This window comes from Sciurus carolinensis, chromosome 1, assembly GCF_902686445.1.
Source record: "Sciurus carolinensis chromosome 1, mSciCar1.2, whole genome shotgun sequence".
Taxonomy (NCBI): domain Eukaryota; kingdom Metazoa; phylum Chordata; class Mammalia; order Rodentia; family Sciuridae; genus Sciurus; species Sciurus carolinensis.
The window spans coordinates 193,467,812-193,491,559 of record NC_062213.1 but is presented as its reverse complement, the minus strand read 5'-3'; the positions used below and the strand labels follow the sequence as shown (position 1 = coordinate 193,491,559).

Here is a 23,748-nt window from a genome sequence, read left to right as displayed (position 1 = left end):
CTGCACCAAAGGGGACGGGCCTCCATGGCAACCTGGCCTCTCCCCTGGCTGCTGGCCCCACTGGAGGAGAGCTCGGGAGCCCGGCATCTAGCCTGGGAGAGGGGAGCTTCCTGGGCTGAGGGGCGGCCTGGCCCAGGTAGGGAGGAGGGCCAGAGGCCCTCCCTCCGCCCAGCTGCTGCAAAAGGGCTGTACTTTGCCACCTGGACTCTGGTCCTGCAGGCCACGGGGAGGAGGGACACTGTCAGCGCCACCTGCGAGCGGCAGTGCCCAGGCACGGGGCTGGGCTCCGCGTCTTCCGGGGGGCCTGGCTGGCTGGGTGGCCCTGGGCTAGGGCAGGCGCATGCCCATGCCCCCATTCAGGAGGCCTGAGCATACGGGATCCCCTTCACAACATGGGCCACCGGCCCCGGGCGGAACCTTCCCGCAGCCTTTCTGGGGGCTCAGACCTGGGCGCTAGAGGGGTGGGAGAGGTCGCAGGGCCTCAAGGACCCCAGCAGGACCTCTGTGCACCCTGCCAAGGGCGTGGTCTCAGGGCCGAGCCCGCCTGCCTCCTGGCCCCGCCCCGCCCCGCCCACCATCCTTCCGTCCCCAGACACTCTGTCCTCCGGCCAGTGGCGAGCCTGACCCCAGCGCCTCCTGCAGGCCGTGCGGAGCTGTGGCCATTCGTGTTGGGGATTTGGGGTCTGTTGTTGCTTTTTGTGGCAATAGACTTAAGAGAATCTACCAAGCCACGTTCACGCGCACGCTTCAGTGGCGTGGAGGGCGTTCACACGGTGTGACCGTCACCACCTGCGGAACCTCCCGTCCCCCTTGCGGAAGCTCTGCGCCCCCGCGAGTTCTCGCCACCTGGGAGAAGCCTCACCGCCGCAGTCGCGCCCCTCCCAGGCCCTGCCCGCCGCTCTGCGCGTCTCTGAGACTCCGCTAGGACCCGTGTCCTGCGTAAGAGGGGTCGGGCATATTTGTGTCCCGTCTTAATCCTCCACAGCCCCATGACAAGCGATAGAGTGAAAAGAGCAAAAGAACAAAGACAGCACCGGCTTCCAGAGACAGGCACCCTGCCCTGCCGGCCCTCGCCAGCCTGAAGCTCCTGGGGTTCACTCACACCACGGGATTTACTGAGCATTTACTATGGACACGGGGGACACCACAGCGAACAGAACAGACGACAGGCCTGTGCCTGCGGAGCTCTCTGTCAGGGGAGACAGACAAGAGCTGAGAACATGGGTGGTGGACGGAGAGTGGGGGCGGGGGTGTAGGAGTGGCAGCCGTGTCACACCCTGCTAGTGCTCTAGTTCTCCTGTTGCTATGACAGAATTCCCGAGGCTGGGCATTGACAAAGCAACTAAAGCAAAGAAATGAGGTTTACTGAACATACAGTTTTGGAGGCAGAAAGTGCAAACATAGGTGGCCGCACCCGTGCAGCCTCCGGTGAGGGTCCCTGTGGCTCCGTCACAGCGTGATCGCCACATGCAGAAGCCTCACTTCAGAACCACCTCTTCCTCTTGAGAGCAAACTGCACGAGACCAGCATGAATCCCTTCCCAGGGCTGCGCCCCATGACCTAATGCCCTTCCCTCGGCCCCGCCTCCTGAAGGATCCCCAGCTCAACACTGCCAGATGGAGACCTAGAACTCTGGGCACACTCACCATGTCCACACTGCAACGGACAGCGTCACCAGGAAAGGCCTCACGGACTAAATGACGTGAGGGAGTGGCCACATGAACATCTCAAGGAAAACATTCCTGGAAGAGGGAACAGCCAGCACAAGGGTCCTGAGGCAGGAATATGCATGGCCCTGAATTCCTCATGTGGAAGGATCCTGGCATGATCCATGCTGCCAGCACAGACTGGGCAAGGGAGAGAGGAGTAGCAGACAAAGCTAGAAAACTAGGCAGGGCCCAGATTACGTGGAACCTTCTGGGTCATTTTACGGATGTGACCAGTGGAGGTGGTTGAACAGAGGCGCCATGCAGGGCAGGGTTGGGTCTGGGGGTGGCCTAGGGGCTCCTGCAGCATCTCCTCACAGCAGAGTCTCGTAAAAGTGAAAGTGAGGCTGTAGCGGGAAGGGCGTGGCTTGTGAGCCGGGTGGCTCCACGGCTCAGCGGGGAGGTGGGGAGCGGGGCCAAGGAGCCCGGGTCTGCGGAAGGATCGGACGTGGCCTTTGAGGATAAAGGATGCAGGGACGATCCGAGGCTTCCGGGCGAGCGTGGGGGCCTGCCGTGCCTCCCAAGAAGGCAGTCGGGAAGGTGAGGGTGCGCCAGGTAAGGCGCACTGGAGACCCAAGGCGCTTGGGTCTGGAGTCGGCGGTCGCGGTCACCCAGGGCCTGGGCCCCACATCCTCCGAGTCCTGGAGACCCAGCTGCAGCTCGTGGTCAGGCCTCCTCAGCCCGGGAGGACACCAGGCACGGTCTGCCCATCCATCCTTCCGCCCCCGTCCACCTGTGCGTGCAGCACGCCTGGCGCGTCTGACCCGTCCACACCCGGCCAGCCCGGGGGATTGCGGAGGAGCACCACGTGGCCTCACGCTCCCTCCGCAGGGGTGGTGACCCATGCTGAGGCCCCTTCCTCCAGCTTCTGCCCCCTGCGTCCCCCTAGGTCCTGGACCCAACAACCTGAGCAAGGTCAGCGTGCCCACCCTGCACTCCCCTGAGCAGCACATGGGCCCTGCGTCCATTTCCCAAGCTCCACTGGGAAGAGGTAACCGGGGGCGAAGGAATGGACACCAGACGGAGTGACCAGGGCTGAGGGCCACAGCCTCAGGGGGCACGGACTGGCCCTCGGGGTGGCTTGATTTTGACAAGCACAGACGCTCACGCGGCGCCCCCCCACACAGCCTGTCCATGGGTCGGATTCCACTCGAGGGGGACATCTTCAAGGACCCTGGGGAATCAGCCCGGGAAGAGGCAGGCGAGGGAAGGGGAGGACGGGCTGGGGCGCGCTCCTGAGGCCACAGATGGCAGCGGCCACAGCCCGGGGCTGGGGAGGAAGGGGCAAGCTCAGGGACACCACCTCGCCGAGCCCGCCGTCCAGGTGGAGCGCGGGAGGAAAAGCGAGGTTTTACTCCCGACAGGAGCCTCACCAGGAGGCTCCGCATCAGGAAGGCTGGGGAACGTGGGCCAGGCAGGGCACAGGGCCTGAGGCTGACCTGCCGGTCCAGCCTGCGATCCCAGCTTCCAGCCTGGGCCCTTGGGCTGGGCAGGGTGCAGAGCAGGGTGAGAGGAGGCCAGGCGGCAGCTCAAGCCTGCTCCTCGCCCGCCCGCCCGCAGGAGCTTCCCCCTCAGGGAGGCGGGGCCCTGGCTTAGTGACCGTCCTAGACCAGGGGCCCAAACGGAGTCCCGCTTCCAGCTGCAGCCCTGGTGCTGAGTGTCCTTGGCAGGCCACCTCCCTCGACGCCCGACGTCCCCATCTCTAAAATGGGAGGGGAGCACCACCCACCTCACCTGCGGGTTGATGGCCGGGGAAGCCCTGGGTCCTGGCCCCCAGGCAGGGCCTGCCCCTGTGGGAAGGGGGTTCTGCCTCATTTCGAATGAGGAGATGGAGGCGCAGAGAAGTCCGCCACTTGCTCCAGGTCACCAGGTTGTACATGAGGCTCTGGCAAGTGGGCCGAAGGCAGGAGAGCCGGGCGCTCAGGCTGGCGGAGGGCTGGGAGGAGGTGCTCGGCCCCGCGGCGGGGGGGCTGCCTGCTCAGCTGGTCCCACCCTCCTCTGGGGGGGCCAGGGAGGAGACGACCGGCGGCCGGGGCCCTGAGGAAGCTGGAAGGTCCCAAGCTGTCCTCACCAGCCTCTCGACTGTCGGAGGGACCCGCTCAGGACAGAGCTGACCACACTGTAGCCTGCCCGGTCCCCCCTACTCTGCCCAGCACCTGAGATGAAGTGCACGGCTTAGTCAGCCAGAAGGGCCTCTGAGGCTGACCTGCCAGCCTGCCTGGCCCCGGCTCCACCTGGCCGTGTCCCTCACTGTCCAGCTGTCAAACCCGGTCCCCCAACAGCTCAGCTGCCCGCTCCTGTCCTGCTTTCTGAGCCACCCCTGTGCCCAACCCTGGACCTGGAGCTCTGCTGCTTCGCCAGCACAGGGGCGGCCTGGGGCGAGACTACCGCCACCACCGCGGGCCAGGCAGGGAGCCTCCTGGGTCTGCCGTCCCCGTGGACGGTGCAGCCCGGGAGCCCTGGAGGTGACACCCGAGGTCACAGTGCTGGGCAGGACCTGGGATGGATGTCCAGAGGTCTGACGTCAGAGCCTGGGCTCTGCTGGAAGAGCCCAGGGCGCCTCTGTCCCGGCTCCAGCCGCACACGGCCTGTGCAGAGCGGCCCCTTCCACACTGCTGGGGCGGCCACGCGCTCTCCCTGCTCTTGGCCACCTGTCACTTTGTCACAGTGCTTAGCGTCTGAACTGCCCTTCCCAGGGGCTGAACACAGGCTGGTCCTCCCAGCCGCCCGCTGAGGCAGGAAGTGGGGCCCCAAGAGGTTGGCTCAGGACCGACAAGTGACAGAGCCTGGTGACCACATTCACCTGACCCCCAAGTTCACCCCCTTTAACATCAGTTAAAGCCGGTGCCGCCCCCAGAGGCCGTCCAAGGACACCCGGCCAGCGCCGGCTCAAGATGCGGGCTCTGTTCTCGGTGCGGCCTTCCTCTGGGTCCCTGCGGGCCTGGGTTGGGGCGGCCATGCTTTCAGTATCCCTGTCCCATCTTTATCCACGCGGGAAGAACTGCAGACGCTGGTCCACGGCACAGCCGTCCAGCCCCCTCGGTGGCTCGGGGTCACTGATCCTGGCCCATCCTTGGTGTGGCCAGGCTGGGCTGGGGCCGGGACCCTCCGCGAGCAGGAATCTGGTCGAGCCCCAACCCTCCCGGCAGTGCACGCCCAGGTTCTGCTTCTCACCCAGTCCTAAGGAGGCAGCCCTGTCCCCGAGCCCGAGACCGGCAGCGGGTCCCTCCTCTGCGCCTCGGTCTCCCCGCTGGTATGGTGGAGCTGGACAAGGCGCCTGGTGGAAACGCAGCCCAAGCCACACGCCATGCGGGTCTTCCTGCAGCCACGTCCGGAGGGGAAAATGAAGACGGAGAAGTTAGTTTTAGCAGTGCATTTGCTTGACCCGTGCATCAGAATTACTTCCAATTAACACACCATCAGTATAAAACACGGTCCGCTGACTGGCGTTCTGTTTCCTGGTAACTTACCTCAACGCAGACGGCCCGCCTTTCAAGAGCTGGGTGGCCGTGGTGGCTGGTGGCTGCCATCTGGGACGGCGCTGGCCTAGCTTCTCCTCTGGCCTGTCTTCGCTCCTGTCCATCCGGGCGACTGGCGGCTCCTTCCTAGAGCCCTGCTTCCTCTCCCACTGCCCCCCTCCTGGCCCAGGGCCAGTACGGAGGGCAGTGCCAGGCCTCGACACTCAAAGCTGGGCTGGGGACTGGCGGAGTCCTGCCTGGTCTCAAAGGCTTCCCGCTCAGCCTGGGAGGCAGTGGGGAGGGAGGCACACTGGCCTCCTCTCCCTGGGAGGCAGCGGAGCCAAGGGGCCAGCAGCTCTCAGCACCTGGTTCCTGGCGGTGGGGCCCCTCGCTGGGAGCGGAGCTGGGCTGAGCCCTGCCCTCGCCCACCAGCCCACCAGCTCCGCCTCCTGAGGCTCTTGGGGAGTGTGTGACATCCTGTCCTGACTTTCAGAGGAGGAACTTGAGGTGAGAAGGAAGCCACCCCTTTCCTTGCTCCTGGTCCTTCTCAGGTACGCTCTTCCTTCCCAGCCACCCTGTGTGTGTGCGTGTGTGTGTGTGTGTGCGCGCGCGCGTGCAGGGTGGAGCGCCTTGCACGCCTGGCTGTGGCTTTGGGCATTAGAGCCCCTTCTTGCCCAGTTGTGGGGGGCCAGGGAGGAAGACCAGTGCAGAGCAGGACAGTGGCCCTGGGCCAGGCTGGGGGTGGGGACCCGAGGTGGCTTTCCTCCCAGCCCCCTGCCCGCCCTCTGCATCTGGCCTGTCCTGTTCCTGCAGGGACCTGGGGCCAGGGTAGGCACTGGGAGGCCCTGGGTTTTGCACTCACTCTGTCCTCCTCGGCCACCTCTTGGTCCCTGCCCTGCTCTTTCCCGGCTCCCCAGTCTCCCTGGAAGCTCCGTCTGCACTGTCTCTGCACAGGCCTCCCTCTGTCCAGCCTCGGGCTCAGTCTGGCTGGGGCTGCCAGCTTCTGTCCGTCTGTCTGTCTCCTGGCTTTCTCCCCCACCCGCCGCCTCCCCAGCCTCTCCCCTCGGGTCTCCCTGGGCCCGCTCCTCCCACGCTCCTTCTCTGCCTCTCCTTCCCGCTCTCCTCTCTCCGTCCCTGGCTCTGCTCCCGTGTCCCCTCCCTGCCACCGCCCTTTCTCCCGTCCCCATCTGTGCTCTCCCCTGGAGCTTCAGATGAGCCCGGCTCCTCCTCCTGGGGAAGGCGGCAGGCAGCAGCCCCCAGGATGACAGCTGAGCCCAGTCCCTTGGAGTTGTCACCTGAAAATCACACACCAGCGCCTGGAATTCAGATCAGAGTGTGGGGGAAGCTGCTAGAACTTGTCCGGTCCTGTCTTTGAGGCCCCAGCAGGCGCTGTGGGAATGGAGCCGGGCAGAAGCTCTGGGTAGGGTCACGGCCTCCAGCCAGGCCCCAGCCACACCCAGTCACTGTGGTCACCAGCTGGAGTCCCCTCAGCAGGCTTGAGGGGCCAGCCTCCAGCCCCACCAGGCCAGGGTCCCTCCACCCCACGGCTCCGTCCTCTTCCCTAGGGGACAAGAGCCATGGACTTGTGGGAGGCAGGAGAGTGCGGGAAGGTGACTGGCGGAGGGCTGAGCAGGAGCTCTGGGGTCAGATGTGGGCTTCAGGTCCTTGTCCCTCTGCTGTCCTGTGGCCCAGGACCACTGACCTCAGCCCTCCAGGCCTCCTCTGCAAATCAGGATGAGAACTTCCCCACGGAGTGTGGTGGGGATGTGGTGACGGGCAGCCCCCTATCCTGCTCCAAACCAGCAAGGCCCGAGTGACGCCACCAACACAGGACACCAGCACCACAGCGGGCCCCTCTGCTGGCTCGCTTTAAGGGCCATGTTGACATTGATTCAGTTCATCCTTAAACCACCCTACGAGGAGGCCACCAGCACTGTCCCCATTTTACAGACAAGCAAAATGGAGTCCCGAAGTGACTACTCACATACCCCCCCAATGTGCCATCTGCCCCTTCCACCTCTCCAGACATGTCACCAGGGTCCCCGAAACCCAGGCCTGGCACTCTGCCTGAGTCTGCTCTTTGCCAATGGCTTGCACTTGAATTTCCCCTGGCGGTGTCTGCCTGTCCCCCTTCAGGACACTCCCTGCTGCCAGTCCCCCTCGGGGGCTGTCACCCTACCCTGCCTGCCTGCCTTCTCTCCACCATTACCTGTCCCCCCACCAGTCTGACCTATTCCACTACAGAAAATCCTCTGGGGTTTGGTCTTGTTCCCAGCTATGCCGGGCAGGGGTGAATGGGAGGTTTTTCTTCTTAAGAACTTTAAAAGTTCTCGACGCTTTGCTTCTTATCATCCATTACAGACGGACCTGGTCAGGGCAAAAGGAGCTGAACTGAGATGGAAAGGCGGCACTCGGAGGGAAGGCGAGAGGGGTCACTGGGTTTAGAGAGACAACAGGAGGAGACGGGCTTTGCTAGCGCTAGAGGGAGCGTCTCAGACGCACAGGAGGCGCCAGCGCAGGTGGAGAAGCTTCGGACAAGGCAACCAGGCGCTGGGACACAGCGGAGTGGGAGGCAAGGCCAGAGCAGGGCCCAGACTCCCCGTCCGGGCTTTTGGTGGGACTCAGACCAGCCACGAGGTCCTCAGACATTTTCAAGGCACTTGGATGTACTCAGCTGACCGTTCTGCCCCTGCTGCTGCGGGCCGGGCACCGGGCTGGGAGTCCAAGACTGTGCTGGGGGACGAGGGAGATGGGACTTGAAGAGCTTCCGGCCCCCATCCAGGCCTCTCGCGGGGATGTGGGGTGAGAGAGCTGCAGACGTCCGTCATGGCATGTCCCGGGCGGGAGGCCACCAGGGTGCAGGCTGGGAAGGAGCCGCCCGCACCCCCGGCTCCTGCCCTTGAGCTGGGGGCTGCCAGCCCGGCCTCCCCCTCCCCGGGCCTGCTGAGCCTGCGCGTGCTCGCCTGGTGCACGCCTGTCGGGCGGAGCCGCCGCACGTGCCCCAGGTGTGTTCCAGGCCGTTAAAGCTCCGTGTTTAATTGGTGGAGCCTCAGCGGTCACGGCTGTCACCAGGGATTTCACGGGCACCTTTGCATCTTTAGCTTCCTCCTTCCCAGAGGCTCCATCATCCGGCCCGGGCCGCGGCGAGGTGGGGGCGGAGGGGACCGTGCCGAGCTCCATGTGGGGTTCCGAGCCCGGTGGGGACAGGCAGGCAGACGCGGCCCTGGGCGGCCTCTGGGCCGGATTCCCAGGCAGGCGCGGCCGAGGGAGCCAGAGAGCGCCAGGCTGCGTGCGAGGGGCCGCGAGGCTGGTCCTGGGTGGGAGACGGGGACCCGGGAGGAGCAGGCGGCCAGATCCGGAGGCCTCGAGTCACCTTGGGGCGAGGTCAGGGACCCGAGGGGTCATCCCAGGGGTCCAGGAGGAGGCCGGGACAGCGGAGGGGGCTGTGGAGTCCTGGCCACCTGGGATCCGGCTGGGGAAGCTGCTCCCAGGACGCCAGTGTCGGGAGTGGGACGTGGGGACGCTGCAGGGTGGCAGGACCCTTGAATTCCCTGGAGTTGGCACCTCCGCCCCTGGGCCCGCTCCCTCCGTGATGACGGGGCCATCGGGAGGAGAGTCGGAACCGCAGGCCAGACGGCCATGCCAGGAGAAGTCTGGTAACACCGGCTTCCATGTCACCAGGCCGGGTGGCCGAGGGGTACAGGCTCGGGCACTGGGCGCCCAACCGGCTTCAAGGCTTCGGTTCAGGGAGGGCTGCAGGGAGGAGGCGGCGTCCCGGCGGACACCTGGGGAGCAGCAGGGAGCGGCGGGGTGGGAAGGCCCAGGAGAAGGAGCGGCGCTGGGCTGCTGATGGGCAAGGTGCCCCCCGCGGTGACGGTGGGACTGCCCTGGGCCCCCGGAGCCTGTGGCCAGGAGGGGGACGGAGGACCTGACGGCTGGTCCTGAGTGGAACAGCCTGGCGAGGGGAGGGAGCTCCCAGGAGGAGGCCGTGGCGGCGGAGCCCCTCCCACGGGGCCACCAGGCCCGGAGCCCAGGGTGGGCAGGCCGTCTGCCTCAGAGCCCCGCACACGGCTGTCACCCGCAGCCCGGAAGATCCGGTGGAGATGTGCCTGACGGGCCTGTCACCCGGGTGCCATGCTGTCCCCACAGCCGGCCCCTTCCACCAGGAACACTGTCCCTCAGCCCTGCCCAGCCCCCAGCTTCAGCCAGGGAGGGGGCGGCCGGTGGGCAGGGGAGCTGCCTCTCTTCCCAGCAAATGACCTTGGGCCGCACCAGGGACGGCTTGGCCTGCGTTCAAACAGCCTGGAGCAGGGGCTGGGCAGGGCAGGAGAGGCCCCCTCCCCTCCGCCACTCGCCCCCAGGGACGAAATCTGCATTTGGGACACACTGAAGCTAACCTGGACTCTCCAGCTGTCCTTCCAGCTGACCCCTGAGCCACTAACGGGACTCCAGATTCTAAGTTACACCGTGTCTCCCTCCCAAGAAGCCCCCCGGGGAGTCCTCATGGCCACTGTGTGCGGAGTCAGGAGTCCTGGGCTTCACATGAGCTTGCCCACTTCCTGCCTGGGTGGCCTTGGACGCCTTGCTGTCCCCTCTGAGCCTCCGGGAGCCTATCATCAATGCCACAATGCCGCCGTGGCCGTGGCGGGAGCTCGGCACAGAGGGTGCTGCGAGCGCAGCCCACCGAGCGGGGGCCAACGCCCTCTGGCTAGTTCCCACCGTCCGCGTCTCCAGCACAGACCCATCCCTCCTGTCCCCGGGGCTGACATGCGCACAGCTCACAGCCCGGCCTCCCTCTGTGGACTAGAGACTGCTGAGACAGCCTCACCTAGGGGTCAGCACGGGACAAGGAGCCAGGAGATGGGGTGCTGGTCCCAGGTCTGCTGCCGGCTGTGTGACCTGGGAGAAGCCACTTCCCTCTCTGGGCCCAGCCTTCTCTGCCTTCTCCCCACACTGTTTAGCTCCAGCTCTCTGGACCTTCGGGAGCATGTCCATCTAGTCTCTTACTTAGACTAGAGCGCGACAGGGGCAGCTGGCCGGTCACCCCGTGTGGGCCCACACCTTCAGCTCCTGGGAGACGGGCAGGCGGAATCGGACGGAGCAGGGGCAGGCTTCTCTGCCCAGGGGACAGATGAGCACAGGGGCCACACAGGCCCCAGAGCTCCCCCATGGGGGCAGCAGGGACGGTGGGTCCAGGTGCAGGAGGGACAGTCTTGATGCTAGCCACAACCCTGGCTCTGTCCCCTGGCCCGCCCCCTGCCGGGCAGCCCTGACCAGCAGGCTGGTCCTGAGCTGTGGGACGTTCCTGTGTGCTCAGCTCGGGTGTTGCCGGGTCCCTCTAACCATTCCCCGCTCCAGGGTGCCGTCACCCCGCCACCCACACGCAAGTCGCTGTCACCTGGTGCTCACCTGCTGACTGGCAGCTCCCCGTGTTCTCTCGGTCTCTGTAAGTTTCCTCCTCTCTCTCTCTCTCCCGCTCCTCTCACTCTCTGTCTCTCCAAACCACCCACAGCCACAGAGAGCTGTCCCATCTGTCAAGATGCCGGCCGGGCTCATTTCCCAGCGAGGCAGAAAGACGATAAGGTTATTTTTTAATATCGGGGTATTAATGCTCCTCTTTCTGGTAATGACTGTGGCCTGCTCCCTCCTGCTCCCCTCAGGAAGGTCTTGGGGCTAACAGGGAGGGGTGGGCAGAGGGCAGGGGCCACGAGGCCCACTCTGTGCCAGGTGTCCTTTTAGTCTTCACACTCCTAACAGGCACGGGGGAGCCGGGTGTGGTGGCACATGCTGTAATGTAACCCCGGCGACTCGGGAGGCTGAGGCAGAAGGATCACAAGTTTGAGGCCAGCCTCAGCAACTTAGTGAGGCCCTAAGCAACTCAGTGAGACCCTGTCTCAAATTAAAAAGGTCTGGGGAGGTGGTTCTGTGGTTGAGCACACCTGGTACCAAAACCAAAGCCAGGTCAGGCTCAGAGAGGTGAATTGGTCTCCCAAAGGCACACAGCATAGAGGAAGGGTCAGGCCTGGGGTTTGAATCAGGTCTGATTCCATAGTGCAAGCTCTTTGCTGCCTCCCAGCAAATCTCAAGACTGTCCCCAGCTGCTGCCCAGGGTGGGCCCTGCTCTGCACCAGGTCTGAGCTGAGAGGTCAAGCCCAGCTGTGGCCCCTGGACTTGGCAGGCCTCCTCCCAGAGCCTGAGCTTCCTCATGTTCCCCACAGAAGGCCAAGGGGCTGGGGTCAGCAAACCCACCAGGGAACCTACAAATAGTGGACCCACGTGACACTGGCTCTCGCCCACGGCTGACCCAGCCCTGGCCCAGGCTTCACTGAGTGCGCCTTGCCCCGCGGCCTTGTGACTAAGCGCTCCCTGGGCTTCGCAGCCAGGCCGATCCGAGTCTGCCACTTAATAGCTGTGACATCTTGGCCCAGTCATGCCACCCTCCCCCACCTGATGCTCATTTATATAGAGATAACGTAGATAAGAATAGAACTCACTTCAAAGGACTGTTATTAAGATTAATAAGAACGGTGAATATTCTGTCATGTTATCCTAGATGTAGAAAGTCCTCGGAGGCTCCCCCAGGCGGAGCAGCGCCCCGGAGGGGGAACGTGATTTGCCTGAAGTCAGATGGGCCGTTCGTGGTAAAGAGAACCTGGCCTCCGCTGCCGGCCCTGGCCAGGCCTGCAAAGCAAGCCAAAGCCTAACCCCGACCCTCAGCTCTTACAAGGGCTGCCGAGCCAGACGTTGGGGTCCGCTCCTGCAGGAGGGTGGTGTGACTCAAGCCACTCACGAGGAGAGGGTTCCAAACAGCCAGGTGCCCCTGGAGCTGGACCAGGCTCATGAGCTCATAAGCGAGCCTGGCCAGGGCCAGGGCAGCCTCCCTAGGAGTCAGGTCCAGAGGGTGAGCCAGGAGTGACAGGCAGGAGCCGCAAGAGGGCGCTGCAGCTGAGGACGTGCAGCAAGGCAGGAGGCAGGGTCCGGACCACCTGGACAGGACCGTAGGGCTTGGCGACCACGTGGGTCTTTGCCCAGAGAGCAGCCCCAGCCTCCAGGAGGGTTCCCACGCTGGCAGGGTGAACGGGATGTGGGGGCTGATGTGCCACCGAGGTCGCCCTGCGCCAAGTGGCGGGGCTCAGCCCAGCGAGTGGAGGCGGGAACGGGGCTGAGGCACGGGTGCTCCAGACCTTTTCTGGTGCGTGACCCTGGGGACTGGGAGGTCCTGGATGCACCGCCAGTGGACAGGAAGTGTGGCCGGTGGTCAGCGGTGCTGGGAGGGGCCCGGGTGTCTGTCGGCAGCTGGTGGCGCCTGGGCTGCAGTGAAGGCGGGAGGTGCCAGGCGAACTGAGAGCAGGGGTGGGAGGAGGCAGGGGGCCAGGGAGCAGGGACGGAGGGATGCTTTGGATTTGTTTTGGTAGGACAGGGAAGACTTGAACTTGAAGGCTGGAGCCGCCCGGGTCCATGCCCACCCAGGCATCTTTCGGCTCCACTCTGCAAGTGGCTCCAAACGCTGGGCGTGATTGATTGTGTGTAAACAGGAGGAAGCAATTAGTCTGTGCATGCCCGGCCATTAATAAGCCTCTTATGTATTTATAACAACACCTCCCTTACCCTCCAACCTGAGAACAAATATCCGGAGAGCAAATATCCTGAGAACAGCCTGGAATAAGCAGCTGGGACCCCTGGGCCACCTGGAGCATTGACACTGACCTCAGGCTTCTCGCTCCTGGGCTGGTCCCTTGCTCAGCTCCTGTGGACTCCTGCTCTGCCTCCAGCTCTAACCACACTGCTCTCTAAGCCCACAGTGGATTAGAGGCAGCTCCTTAGGAGGCAGGTGGAAACTGTCTCCCCCGAGCGGAGGCAGAGCAGCCTGCCAGAGAAGAGGCTAAGGCAGAGCAGCCGGGGTCACTGGGAGCAGGGCAGAGCTCTCCCGCCTCCAGGCCCCGAGGGCACCTGTCTCCTGTCCACAGCGGAGGTTCACACCACCTCATCCCCAGGTCCTCCGCCACAGCCAGTTGATGACACTTTGTTCACAATGACAACTCCAAGTCACTGAGAAAGGGCCAAATTAGATTCAGCATTTTATGCTCATAAAGGACTTTTAAAATCTATTCTAGACGGCAGGTGTGGTGGTGCATGTCTGTGATCCCAGTGGCCAGGGAGGCTGAGACAGGAGGATCCCAAGTTCAAGACCAGCCTCAGCAACCCAGTCTCAAAAGTAAAACAAGGGATTGGGATGCAGCTCAGGGGTAGAGCACCCCTGGGTTCCATCCCCAGTGCAAAAAATAAAAATAAATTTTTTTTTAATTATAAATTGTAAGTTTTGGTGCTTATAGTTCTTCTGCAACATTCACTTATGCCGGAGGGGATCTGGCAATTGCCTAACTGCCTCCCTGTTAGATTGAACCTTTGTAAGAAAAACGCCAGGGCGTGTGGTCCAACAGCTTCCACCAGCACCTGGCACGGTGTCGGGGCCCGAGGCATGTTTGCCAAGCTACTGAACTCATTAGTAAATCAATATTCCGTGCCAGGCAGCAGTCAGTCAACACATACATTCCTACGTTTAATTTTTAATGAGATACTGGAAAAAATTTAAGTTACATATGTGGCATATTTATTTTGTTTTCTTTTTCTTTCTTTTCTGCAATACTAGAGGTTGCAGGGTCTCAGGCATGCAATCCATTTTCTTTACCTATGTTTTTAAGTTTTAGACAGGGTCTCACTAAGTTGCTGAGGCTGGCCTTGAACTTGCAATCCTCCTGGCTCAGCCTCCGAGTCGCTGGGATCACAGGTGTGCACCACGTGTGGGCTCACATGCTCTTTCTGTCTTGGGCCTCCTGCCTGGACTCTGGAGGTGGCCCTGGCGCTGAGTGAAAGTCTCTGTGGGACATAAGCTACTTCCTCAGGCTGCCTCCCCTGCAGCCAGGAGCTCTTCAGGGCAAGGTCGTGTCTGCTACCCGGGAACCCAGCGGCCACCCTAGTGTGCAGTGCCTCCTTGTCCCATGCCCGTTGCAGGCTGTCAGTGATGGGGGAGGCCAACTGGGCCCCACATTAGGAATCCAGGTTCTTCCAGAGAGATCTCCGCTGCCCGTGCTTTCCTACAGCTGGTGGGGAGGACAGACTTCCATGCCAATGGCCTGCTCCCCTCCCGCCCACTGAGCACAGGGAGCGTGGGGGCTGAGATGCGGATCCGGCCAGGGGTTCTCAGTGCGAGCCCAGGCCCTGCTCTGCATAAGGAGCTCAGAACACCCAGAAGTCCAAGGGGGGGGGGCAGGTGGCTCCAGGACGGGCAGGGACTTAACAGAGACCCCTGTCATGTGCCCGTTCTCTGCCTGTGCACCTGGGGTCCCAGAGCCACTCGGGACCTTCCTTTGAGACAGTGGTGCCCTCCAACCTCAGGGCTCTGCACAGCTGCCAAGCAGGGCCTCCCCTGCACACCGCCACGCCTCACAGCAACAGTCCTTGGTTTCTCAGCTGCAGAAACGGATTCTCAGGTGAAGTAAGAAGACAATTTTCAGAGGGTCCACAATAGCCAGATGCTCCTGTTCCCATCCCAGAGGGAAAAGACCAGTGGAGCAAGGCTTGGAGGCAGGCGAGGGACTGGCTGGGCGGCCACTCTGAGAGGCTGAGTCCAGCCCTGGCCACCCGCACCCCCAACGTGTCTGCTCCGTGAGCCGGCTTCGGGTCCACTCCTCGAGAGTCCTGGATCAACCCCTGCGGCGGATATGGCCAGTGCACCCGAAGAGCGATCTGAACACCTGAAATCTCCACCTCTCAGGAGGCAGAGGCAGGAGGATGGCAAGTTCAAGGCCAACGTGGGCGACTTAGCAAGACCTTGTCTCAAAATAAAATTTTAAAAAGGGCTGGGGAGGTAGCTCAGTGGTAGAGCCCCCCTGGGCTCATGAAAGAAAGAAAGAAAAAAAGAAAGGGGGATGGGAGGGAGAAAAAAGAAGAAAGAAAGAGAGAGAGAGACAGTCTGCATTAGCTATTAAATTTAAAAGCCCAGAGAGGCCACATAGAAACTAGATATACAGCTGCTCTTGAGTTGCAGGAAGCTGGGCTGACATGGCCACAGGCAGCGTCAACTGGAGCTGGGACACTCCCTGCGGGCTGCAGAAGGGCACCCACCTGTTTCACGTGGGCATTTGAATGTGTCACTCTGGGTCCAGCGGAATCAGCACCGCTGCCCCTCTGTCCCCCTCACAGCATCTGTGAATGGCCCCTGGCTGGGGTCTGCTTGAATGCCTCTGGTGACAGGAGGCTCCCTGCATTTTGGAGAGAGTTGGCCTGAGCTTCTAGACAAGCTCTGAAAGGAGCTGCCTTCCAGGAAAGCACAGGCTTTGGAGTCAGTGGACCCGGGTGGACCCCTTGCTAGCACCTGGTCAACGGGGTGATCTTCAGCGAGTGAGTGACAGCCGTCCTCAGCTCAGTAGGGCAGGGCGAGGTTTAAGCTGGACAAGTGTGTAAAGCTCCTAAGACAGGGTCTGGCATGGGCACTGTGCTCCAGATGGCTTTTATCATTCTTGGGACCTCCAGTCATGGACCCCAACTCTTCCCAGGTGACCCCAGGAGCTGGGAGAGAAGGCACAGGGCTGAACAAGGGCTGTACCCATCAGAAGCGGGAGGAGGCTGCCGCTCTGCTACTTGTTGACGGGACTGCGTGGCCCTGTGGCTGCAGGGGACTCGAGGATGGCCAGTCCAGTCGGGGCGGGGCCCCACCCCACCGCCAGCCTGCAGCCTGTCCAGGATGAGACCCCTGCTCCCTGGGATGGAGCTGGAGGTGGCGAGGGTCAGGGCGCTGGAGAACGGCAGCCATCACTGGCCACTTGGCTGGGTACCTGGCAGTGCACTAAGTGCTTGCCCAGCCTTTTATTTTAGTTCTCCCAGCAGCCCTCGGACTTGGGCACTGTTACTGCTGCTTTACACACATGGCAGTTGAGGCTCAGAGAGGTTAAGAAACGTGCCCAAGGTCAGCAGGCCAGGAGTTAAACCCCGTGGTCCGGTGCCTTAGGCCACCAGCGCTCAGCCCTCCCTGAACCAGGGGGCCGCTTCTGTCTGCCTCGGGTTGGGCGGGAAGCTTTTCTTCTTTTCGACTAGAAGTGCTTGGAGTTTCTCTCCAGCCAAGCCCCTGAGCCTCTGCTGCCACTGTCCCCTCGCCGGCGCTCTGCGCGTCCGAGGCCGGGGTGAGCGTGGGTGCCGGCGGGGTGCTCCGCGGCGTCCCCCAGCTCTGCGCGGCCGGGCGTCGCGGGCGTCCGGTCGGCTCGGTGCACGTGTGGCCGGGGCGCGGGGGCGCGCGGCCGGCCGAGGTGCGAGCGTGCGCACGTGCGGCGGCGGGGCCGGTGTCCGCGGGGCCCCGCGTCCCCCCACCTCGGCGCTGATTGGCTCGGCGCCGTGACGGGCCGGCCCCCGCCCGGGGCGGCGGCGGCGGCGGCGGGCGCGGGTGCCCGCGTGCGGCTGAGCCGGGTGTGCGCCGGGCGCCGGGCGCCGGTGCGGGACGAGGAGCGCGCCGCCGCCGCCGAGCCCGAGGGTGCGCGGCGCCGCCCGCCATGGCCCCCGCCCGGGGCCGCCTGCCCCCCGCGCTCTGGGTCGTCACGGCCGCGGCGGCGGCGGCCACCTGCGTGTCCGCGGCGCGCGGCGAAGGTGAGCGGCGGGGCGGGGGCGGGGGCGCGGCGCGCGCTGCCTGCGGCTCAACTTCCCCGGCCGCGACCCTGGGCTCCGAAGCGCCGGAGCCTCGGCCGGCGGCAGGGGCAGCGCCAGGCAGACCCTGGGGTCCAGGGACGGGGCGATGGGGATGGGGACCCGCGGGCTTGAGGACGGGGACCACGGCACAGGGGTTCGGGGACGAGGGATAGGACAGGGCGCAGGACTGAGGACCCCTGGGCTGGGGACAGGATTGAGGGATGCGAGCTGGGGACAGAGAACTGAGGATGGGATGCGGGGGACAAGGTGCAGGACTGGACGGAACAGGAGAAGAGGTAGGGAGGAGAGGGGACAGAGGGGCTAGGGTCTGGGGACAGAGGACAGAAGAGAGTGGCAAGCACTAGGGGATGGAGGACTCGGAATGGGGGTCAGGGTTCAGAGGGCTGAAGGATCAGGGGGCTGGGCATGGCACTGGAAGAAGGGACCAGGAAGGGACGGGACCCCAGAACAGGTCCTGGCTTTGGGAACACAGAACTGAGGGACTGTGAATGAGCCTTGGGCGCAGGGCAGGGGCTGGGAGCTGGGGAGAAGGGACAGGAGAAGGGACAGCGTGGCTGCAGCCGCAGGAGAGGCAGCTTCAGAGGAGCCGCCTGGTTGCAGGGACCCATGAGGGAGGGCTGGGCCGAGACTGAGGCAGGGTCGAGTCTGGGTGGAAGCCAGCGTGGCCCAGTCACTCAGGGGTCTGGCAGAGGAGGCTAGGGGCGGGGTGGGGGACGGGGTGTAAGAGTTGTGACCAAAAGGATCCGAGAGGTGACTTCTGGTGGGGGGAGGGACCAGGAGAGCTGAGAGGGGCAGCCAGGACTCCCCCACCCATCATCCCCCCAGACAGTCCACGTCCAACCCTCCATGCTAGTGAGCCCTGCTTCCCTGACCTGGCCCCCTCTGCGGCACAGCACTGCCCAGGGGAAGCGGGACCTGGCGCTGCCAGGCGGGACAGACCTCCAGAGCCAGCGCTGCTCCTGCACTAGGGCCACAGAGCTGCTGCTCACAGGCTGACCGCGCGCAGAATCCCACCTGGCCGGGCAGCACACACGCACGTAGACCCGGCTGCAGAGACTCGCACACATGGACACCGCCCGCACACAGCAATGCGGCCCGTTCACATGTGCACAGACACGCACAACACATGAACATACGTGACATCCGTGCATTCACAAAAGCATCATGCCACGTATAAGGACACCCTCAAGCTGGCACTCACGCCCCTGAAATGCACGTGCACAGACACACTCAAGACATAGAGAAAATCCTCCTCCTCCGTGAAGCTGGGGTCCAGCAGAGAGCAGGGGCCACTGCTGAGAGGTGAGGTGCCAGGGCAGGGCTGGCTGGGGGGCGTGGTGACGCACGAGTCTTTAGGATGCTGGGGTTGCTGGGTGATCGGGGAAGAGGACGGGATTGGGGAGCAAGGGACCTGGGGTCCTGAGTGCTGTGGCCTGAGGTGACAGTTTCCCCAGGGTTGGGGCCGGGGATTCTGAGAAGGCCCGCAGCAGCACTGGGAGCCGGTGGTGCACCCCAACTTCTGGCCTCCACGGTCCCTCTGGAGAGGAGCCAGCACTTTCCGGAATCACAGGCAGAAAGCCCCAGAGCCCCTGGGGGGCAGACTTTTCCCAGGCTGGCAGCCGAGGACAGAGGGGCAGGTTGGAGAAGTGGCAGGTCTGGGAGGAGGTGGGTGGGAGGACCAGCAGGCTGAGGGGAGCGCTGTCCAAGGACAGTCCCCGCCCATCTGATCCATGCAGCAGTGCCCGCAACTGGGCAGGAGTCTCCACCTTCGGATGGAGACCTGGGGCTTGGTCCGAGCGGGGACATCCAGGAGCTTCCTCCGGCATTGTCCCTGGGCTGATGCAGAACCAGAATAGGCTGGGGAGCGCATTGGAACGCAGGGGGGGACTGTTCTGCCTGGGGTCCAGCAGAGGTGACGGTGCCCAGCTTGGCCAAGTGCCCGACACCAGGCTCCTCGCCGTGGCCCTGCCCCTGTGGAGATGTCCCCAAGCCCCACCAGCCTTGGGCCCCTTAGCGCCCTCTGGGGTGGGTTATCCTCCACTTTGGGGTGATCTCCAGGGTATTTGCATCCTGGCTGACATCCCCTGGCCACCCCGAATTCTCCAGCCTCACTATCATGCGCTGTGTCCTCGGGGAATGTAAATCAATTTAAGTATTAGTCTCAGCGAAATGGAATGGAGGAAGGTGACGGCGCTGGAGAAAAAAAGAAATCGCATAATGCCTCCCACCGTCGACAGGAGCGGCTGAGGAATTATCCGTGCTGCTCAGAGTGGGAGAGGGACCCATTTGGTCCCCCCAGAACAGCCCGCCTGGCAGGCCCGGGAGGGGTGCCTGTGGGCATCTTTCAGATGAGGAAACTGAGGCCCCGGGGATTCGTAATCTGCTTCACTGCAGGGCCCAAGAGACCACGGGTCTGGGCCTCCCATTTTGCAAGCAGGGAGACGGCCCAGGGAGGGTGGCTGACTTCTTGCACAGCCCAGCAGAGGCAGGAGAGGGAAGAACCCCGGTCTCAGTCTCCAAAGGGACCCGGGCCCAGGTCAGGAGGAGTCCACTGGAATTGCACCAAACCCCTGAGGGCCACGGGGCTTCCCTGGGAAATGTTCTGCATCCTCACCTGTGGGAAGGAACCGGGAGGTGAGGGAATGGAGCTGGAGGGAGGGGCAGGGGGGACAGAGGGCCTCGCAGGAATTGAAACGAGCTCTGGAATTCCGTAGCCCTTCCTGAAGCCGACAGAATCGACTTTTGACTCCTCTCTGGATTGGCCAAGCCCCTTGGCTGGCTGGTTGAGAATCAGCCACTGATGTGGTGGCACTTCCTGGGAGAGGGAAGGACCCCAAAAGTAGCCCTGAAGTCAGGCGCTCCCAGGGGAGGATCCCAGGTGGTGGACATTCAGTCCTTACTCCAAGGTCGGGGCTCATCCGGGCTGGGTCTGTTCCCTGCCAGAAGGGACTGCTGGCCCTGAGACCTGCTGGGGTGCAGTGGGGGGTGTCCCTGGATACCCTTGTCCCCACCTCTCCAAATTGGGCCCTGCTGGTCTGGGGGAAACTGCAGTGCAGCCCCCTCCCCCTCCCACCAGCCAGCAGGAGGAGAGAGCTGCCTGACCCAGTTTTCTCTCCACTGCCTGAGAGGGAGGGAGGGAGGCGGGAAGCCTTCTTCTGTCTGGGGCCGGCTTGGGGAGGGGGAGATCCTCAGTGGACATGTGCTCCCTCCCCTGATCCCCCGGCCCCTGGGGACCCGGGGAGGAGCACAGAGGCCCCCTCTCTGGTTCTGCCAGTACCTTCTCCCATGGGCATCCGGGATCCCCGACAATAAGGTGGGAGGACGAGAGGAAGAAGAAAATCAGCAAACAAGAGCATGTCACTCCAACAGTTCCTGAGGACACTTGTCTCCACCTTTGAGGGGCAGGCTCAGAGCTATGCAAATCCCAGGCTTCCACCAGACTCCAGGTTTTAACCCTCTGTGACCTGCCCAAGCCCGGGATGGGGGTAGTTGGTAGCCCAAGGTGGTTGGAGAAGAGATTCATGGAAGTCAGAGAAAATGGAAAGGTGTAAGACTGGAGCCAAGTGCCCTCTCCCAACCATCACCAGCTAGATCAGAAGGAAGCAGGGGCCCAGAGAGGTGAAGGCACTCACCTAAGGACACACAGCAGGCAGAGGTAGAGCTGGATCAATCCTTGATTTCTACTTTTGTGTACCTTTTTCTGTACAAAGGATATGGAGAGGGGACAGAGGGGTTGCACTTGGAGAAAGGAAATTAGCATGGAGAAGGACCACCTTTGCTCAGGCACTGGCTTCAGGCTTTACAGATGGTTTGTGTGGGTGAGACTTAACCTCTGTGCCGTATTCCCGGTCCTTTTTCTTTTTTGAGACAGGATCTTGCTAAGTTGTTCAGGGCCTCTTGCTAAGTTGCTGAGGCTGGTTTTGAATTTGCAATCCTCCTGCCTCAGCCTCCTGAGCTGCTGGGATTACAGGCATGTGCCACTGTGCCCAGTTACGGATGGCTTCTTCACCCTCTTCCAGACCCTTAAGTATTATTAACCCATTTCACAGACGAGGAAATTGAGGGTAAAAGAAGGGAAAGTCACTTGCTGACGAGTGGCAGTGCTGTCACAAGAGCCCAGAGGCGGCCTTTACTTGTTGGAACTGTCCCCTGGGCACAGGGCCTCAGAGTAGAGCTGCCCTCGGATCCGTGCCCTTCCACACCAGGCTTCTCCTGGCGGGGCCCAGCCTGCCAGGGCTGTGGTGTGAGGGCCGCAGGGGCTCTGGATGCCGGTCCTACACCTGTGGGTCTGGGCGAGGTCCTGGACTCAGACCTGTCACCCATCAAATGGAAAGCGCAGCGACCTCCTGGGTGAGGTCCCGGTCAGGCGCCCACAGCTGCCCTTGTGGAGGCCAGCGCACAGTAGGCGCACTCTGGGAGGGAACTCTTCCTCTTCAGAGTCCCCGGCACCGCCGAGCTCGGAGGCTCAGGAGAGGCAGGGCGCCCTCCTGGGGACACTGGGATCCTGAAGCGGGCTTGTCCCCAAGGGGTGGCCTGACTTCACAGCATGACTGACTGTCACCATGACCCCTGGGTGAGACACAGCTCAGGCCATCCTCACAAAGGCCCTGTGAGACAGGGACCACCGCCACCCCCATTTTACAGAGGAGGAAACTGAGCCTCAGAGGAGAAGGGACTTCCCTGGCCACTCCGCAGTGGCAGAGCTGGGTTCCGACTACCTGCCCCCGAGCCACCTCCTAACCACCTGCTGTGCCACCAGCCAGGGACCCTGGCACTGGGGTCGCTTGACCCCCGGGAGTTTGGAAGGTGGCCTCTGAGGGCCGGGGAGGCCTCTGGGAGGAGGCAGAGCTTGGCCTGGGCTCGGAGGGCTGGGAGGTGAGGCATCAGGCAGAGGAGCCACGGGCCCGGGCAGCTGTTGGGGGCTGTGAGTGGACCGGTGTGGGCAGAGGGGCGCAGGACCTGATGTCCTCCTGTCTCCTGTTTTGCAGTGAACTTGCTGGACACGTCGACCATCCACGGGGACTGGGGCTGGCTCACGTATCCAGCTCACGGGGTGAGTGTGAACAGGGTCTTCCCTCCGTGAGCCGGGAGAGGCTGCCAGTCAGTCTCGGCGTCAGATAGATCAGAAGAAAGCAGAGGCCCAGAGAAGGGAAGGAGTTTACCCGAGGAGCCCCAGCAGGAGGAGGCAGCGCGTGCTTCTTAGCCGTTCAGCGCGCTGCACGGTTTAGACCCTGGGGATCCTGCACCAGCTCTGGCACCAGCTCCCGGCTCACCGCTGAGACCCTCCGCCGGGGATCCTGGGGTCCCTGCCCTGGGCCTGCAGCCTCATGACCTGCCCAGGGCAGCTTGCGACGTGGCGACAAGGTCAGGGCAGGTCCCCTTCTCCCTGGCCCCTGTGTGCTTCTCTACTGTCACAATCACACGAGGGACATGGCAGCCCCCAGGTGGCCAGCTCACCAGGTCCCTATGGGTCATGCCTCACAGGGATGGGATGCCCCCTCCCACCTTCCTGGGGAGTGGGCTTCAGGGTCAAGGCTGAACGGCCCTCCCCTTCCTCTTCTCGTGGGCTCGGGGATCAAAGATGAGCCTGCCACGTTGGTAGGATCCCAGCTCTGCCCCATGTCCTTTCCCTGAGTCTCAGTTTCTCTCTGAGGGAGGGAACCAGCTCGCGATGGCCTCCTGCGGTCTGCTCTCAGGACGGGGAGGAGACCGCGACCTTGGCACCCAGCCCCTCGCGGAGCCCGGGGAGGGCTGACCTCACAGGCCCTCTCCCACTGAGCCACACCTGGCCTTTTTTAATCCTTTATTTTAGAGACAGGGCCTCCCTAAGTTGCTGAGGCTGGCTTTGAACTTGCGATCCTCCTGCCTCAGCCTCCTGAGCTTGCATGCGCCCTGTGCCTGGAAGGTGTCAGCTGTTACGTCACTGGCGTGTGTTACGGGTCATTGTCTCACCCAGGTTTCCTCCCACCGATGTGCACACACCTGTGCCCAGCATGGGCGGGAGCACGTGGTGCACACTGACCTCTTGGTGAATGCTTTCTGCTTCTGTGGCTCTGGGGACAGGGCTAGTAACGCTAGTCCTAATAACGACGACGACACCCAGCACTCACTTTTGTGAGGGGTCTCTTGGCTTTGGGAGCGAGCTCTCACCCCGGCCTTTGGTGGCCTGGGGCTGCAGGGCAGGATGGAGCCCTGTCCCCGTCTCTGGGGGTCTCACCACCATCGGCCCTGTGCCCAGGGATGCAGCTGGCGGGGAGCACTGCAGCCTGAATGGACCCGAGGGGCCGTGGGCACCGTGCCTGCCCGGGCCTGGCCTGCCGTCGGGGATTCAGGTCTGTCCACACCGCCGCTGTTGCAGAGTTGGCATGTCCCCCGAGGCCAGCAGCTATGAAGGGACACACCTGGCCCTGGGGGCACGTGCCTGGCCCCAGATGGGCTCTGGCCGTCTCTGTCCCACTTGGTTCTGAGGACTTGGTTTTTAGGGTGGTAAGGAGCCAAGAGTTAAGCAGGCGAGGATGTGACAGGTGGCAGAAGGTCCTTCTGCTGGTGGGAGGTTGACCGAGGCTCAGTGTCTCGCATTCACTCGGGACTTAGGACACACGGTAGCAGCACGCGTTCGCACGGCTCTGAGCAGTCCGCAGACGGCGTCCGTCATCCCCGACCCACCGTCCAGGTGCCCATCGCACAGACAAGGAAACTGGACTGAGGCCTGCCCGTCACAGGTTCCCGCGATGGCGAGGGGGACTTGCACTCGGGTCTCTCCAACTGACCCTGCATGGCGTCTCTTAGGCCCTGTAAACGCCACATCCACACGGAGGGGCGGGAGGCGGCTCTGCAGTGTCTTCTGGAGCTTGGGGCTGCCTGGACCTTGAGCCGGGGCCGGGGAC

At 63.2% G+C, this 23,748-nt stretch overlaps 2 protein-coding genes across 9 annotated transcripts in view; one reads left to right on the top strand and one right to left on the bottom strand.

Annotated features, from left to right (window-relative positions):
* Positions 1-1,343: 1,343 nt before the first annotated feature.
* On the bottom strand, positions 1,344-10,644 carry LOC124990607 (translation initiation factor IF-2-like). 6 transcript variants are annotated; one of them, XR_007110211.1, is made up of 3 exons: positions 5,177-8,969; positions 3,436-5,025; positions 1,344-2,347 (listed from the first exon to the last, which is right to left on the bottom strand). XR_007110211.1 is itself a non-coding variant. In XM_047562013.1 (3 exons), the coding sequence occupies exon 3, from the start codon at positions 3,092-3,094 to the stop codon at positions 2,099-2,101; it is 996 nt and encodes a 331-aa protein (XP_047417969.1). In that variant the 5' UTR covers positions 3,095-5,025; positions 5,177-8,477; positions 10,574-10,644; the 3' UTR covers positions 1,344-2,098. The 6 variants fall into 6 exon arrangements, 4 of the variants coding, with proteins under 4 accessions (XP_047417969.1, XP_047418481.1, XP_047419021.1 ...); XR_007110179.1 differs by having other exon boundaries at positions 3,441-5,025; XM_047562013.1 differs by adding an exon at positions 10,574-10,644 and having other exon boundaries at positions 1,344-5,025; positions 5,177-8,477.
* Positions 10,645-16,707: 6,063 nt separating this feature from the next.
* Positions 16,708-23,748, top strand: part of Epha8 (EPH receptor A8) — a 29,163-nt gene continuing 22,122 nt past the window's right edge. For 2 of the 3 annotated variants that reach the window (XR_007103826.1, XM_047515732.1), the window contains exons 1-2: positions 16,708-16,801; positions 21,850-21,914. Coding sequence is in view for 1 of the 3 variants with exons in the window: in XM_047515732.1 (XP_047371688.1) it covers positions 16,708-16,801; positions 21,850-21,914 (159 nt within the window). In the remaining 2 variants the exon portion in view is untranslated. Of the gene's footprint in view, positions 16,802-21,849; positions 21,915-23,748 lie in introns of those variants that run through there. The other variant, XM_047515742.1, reaches the window with a different exon arrangement.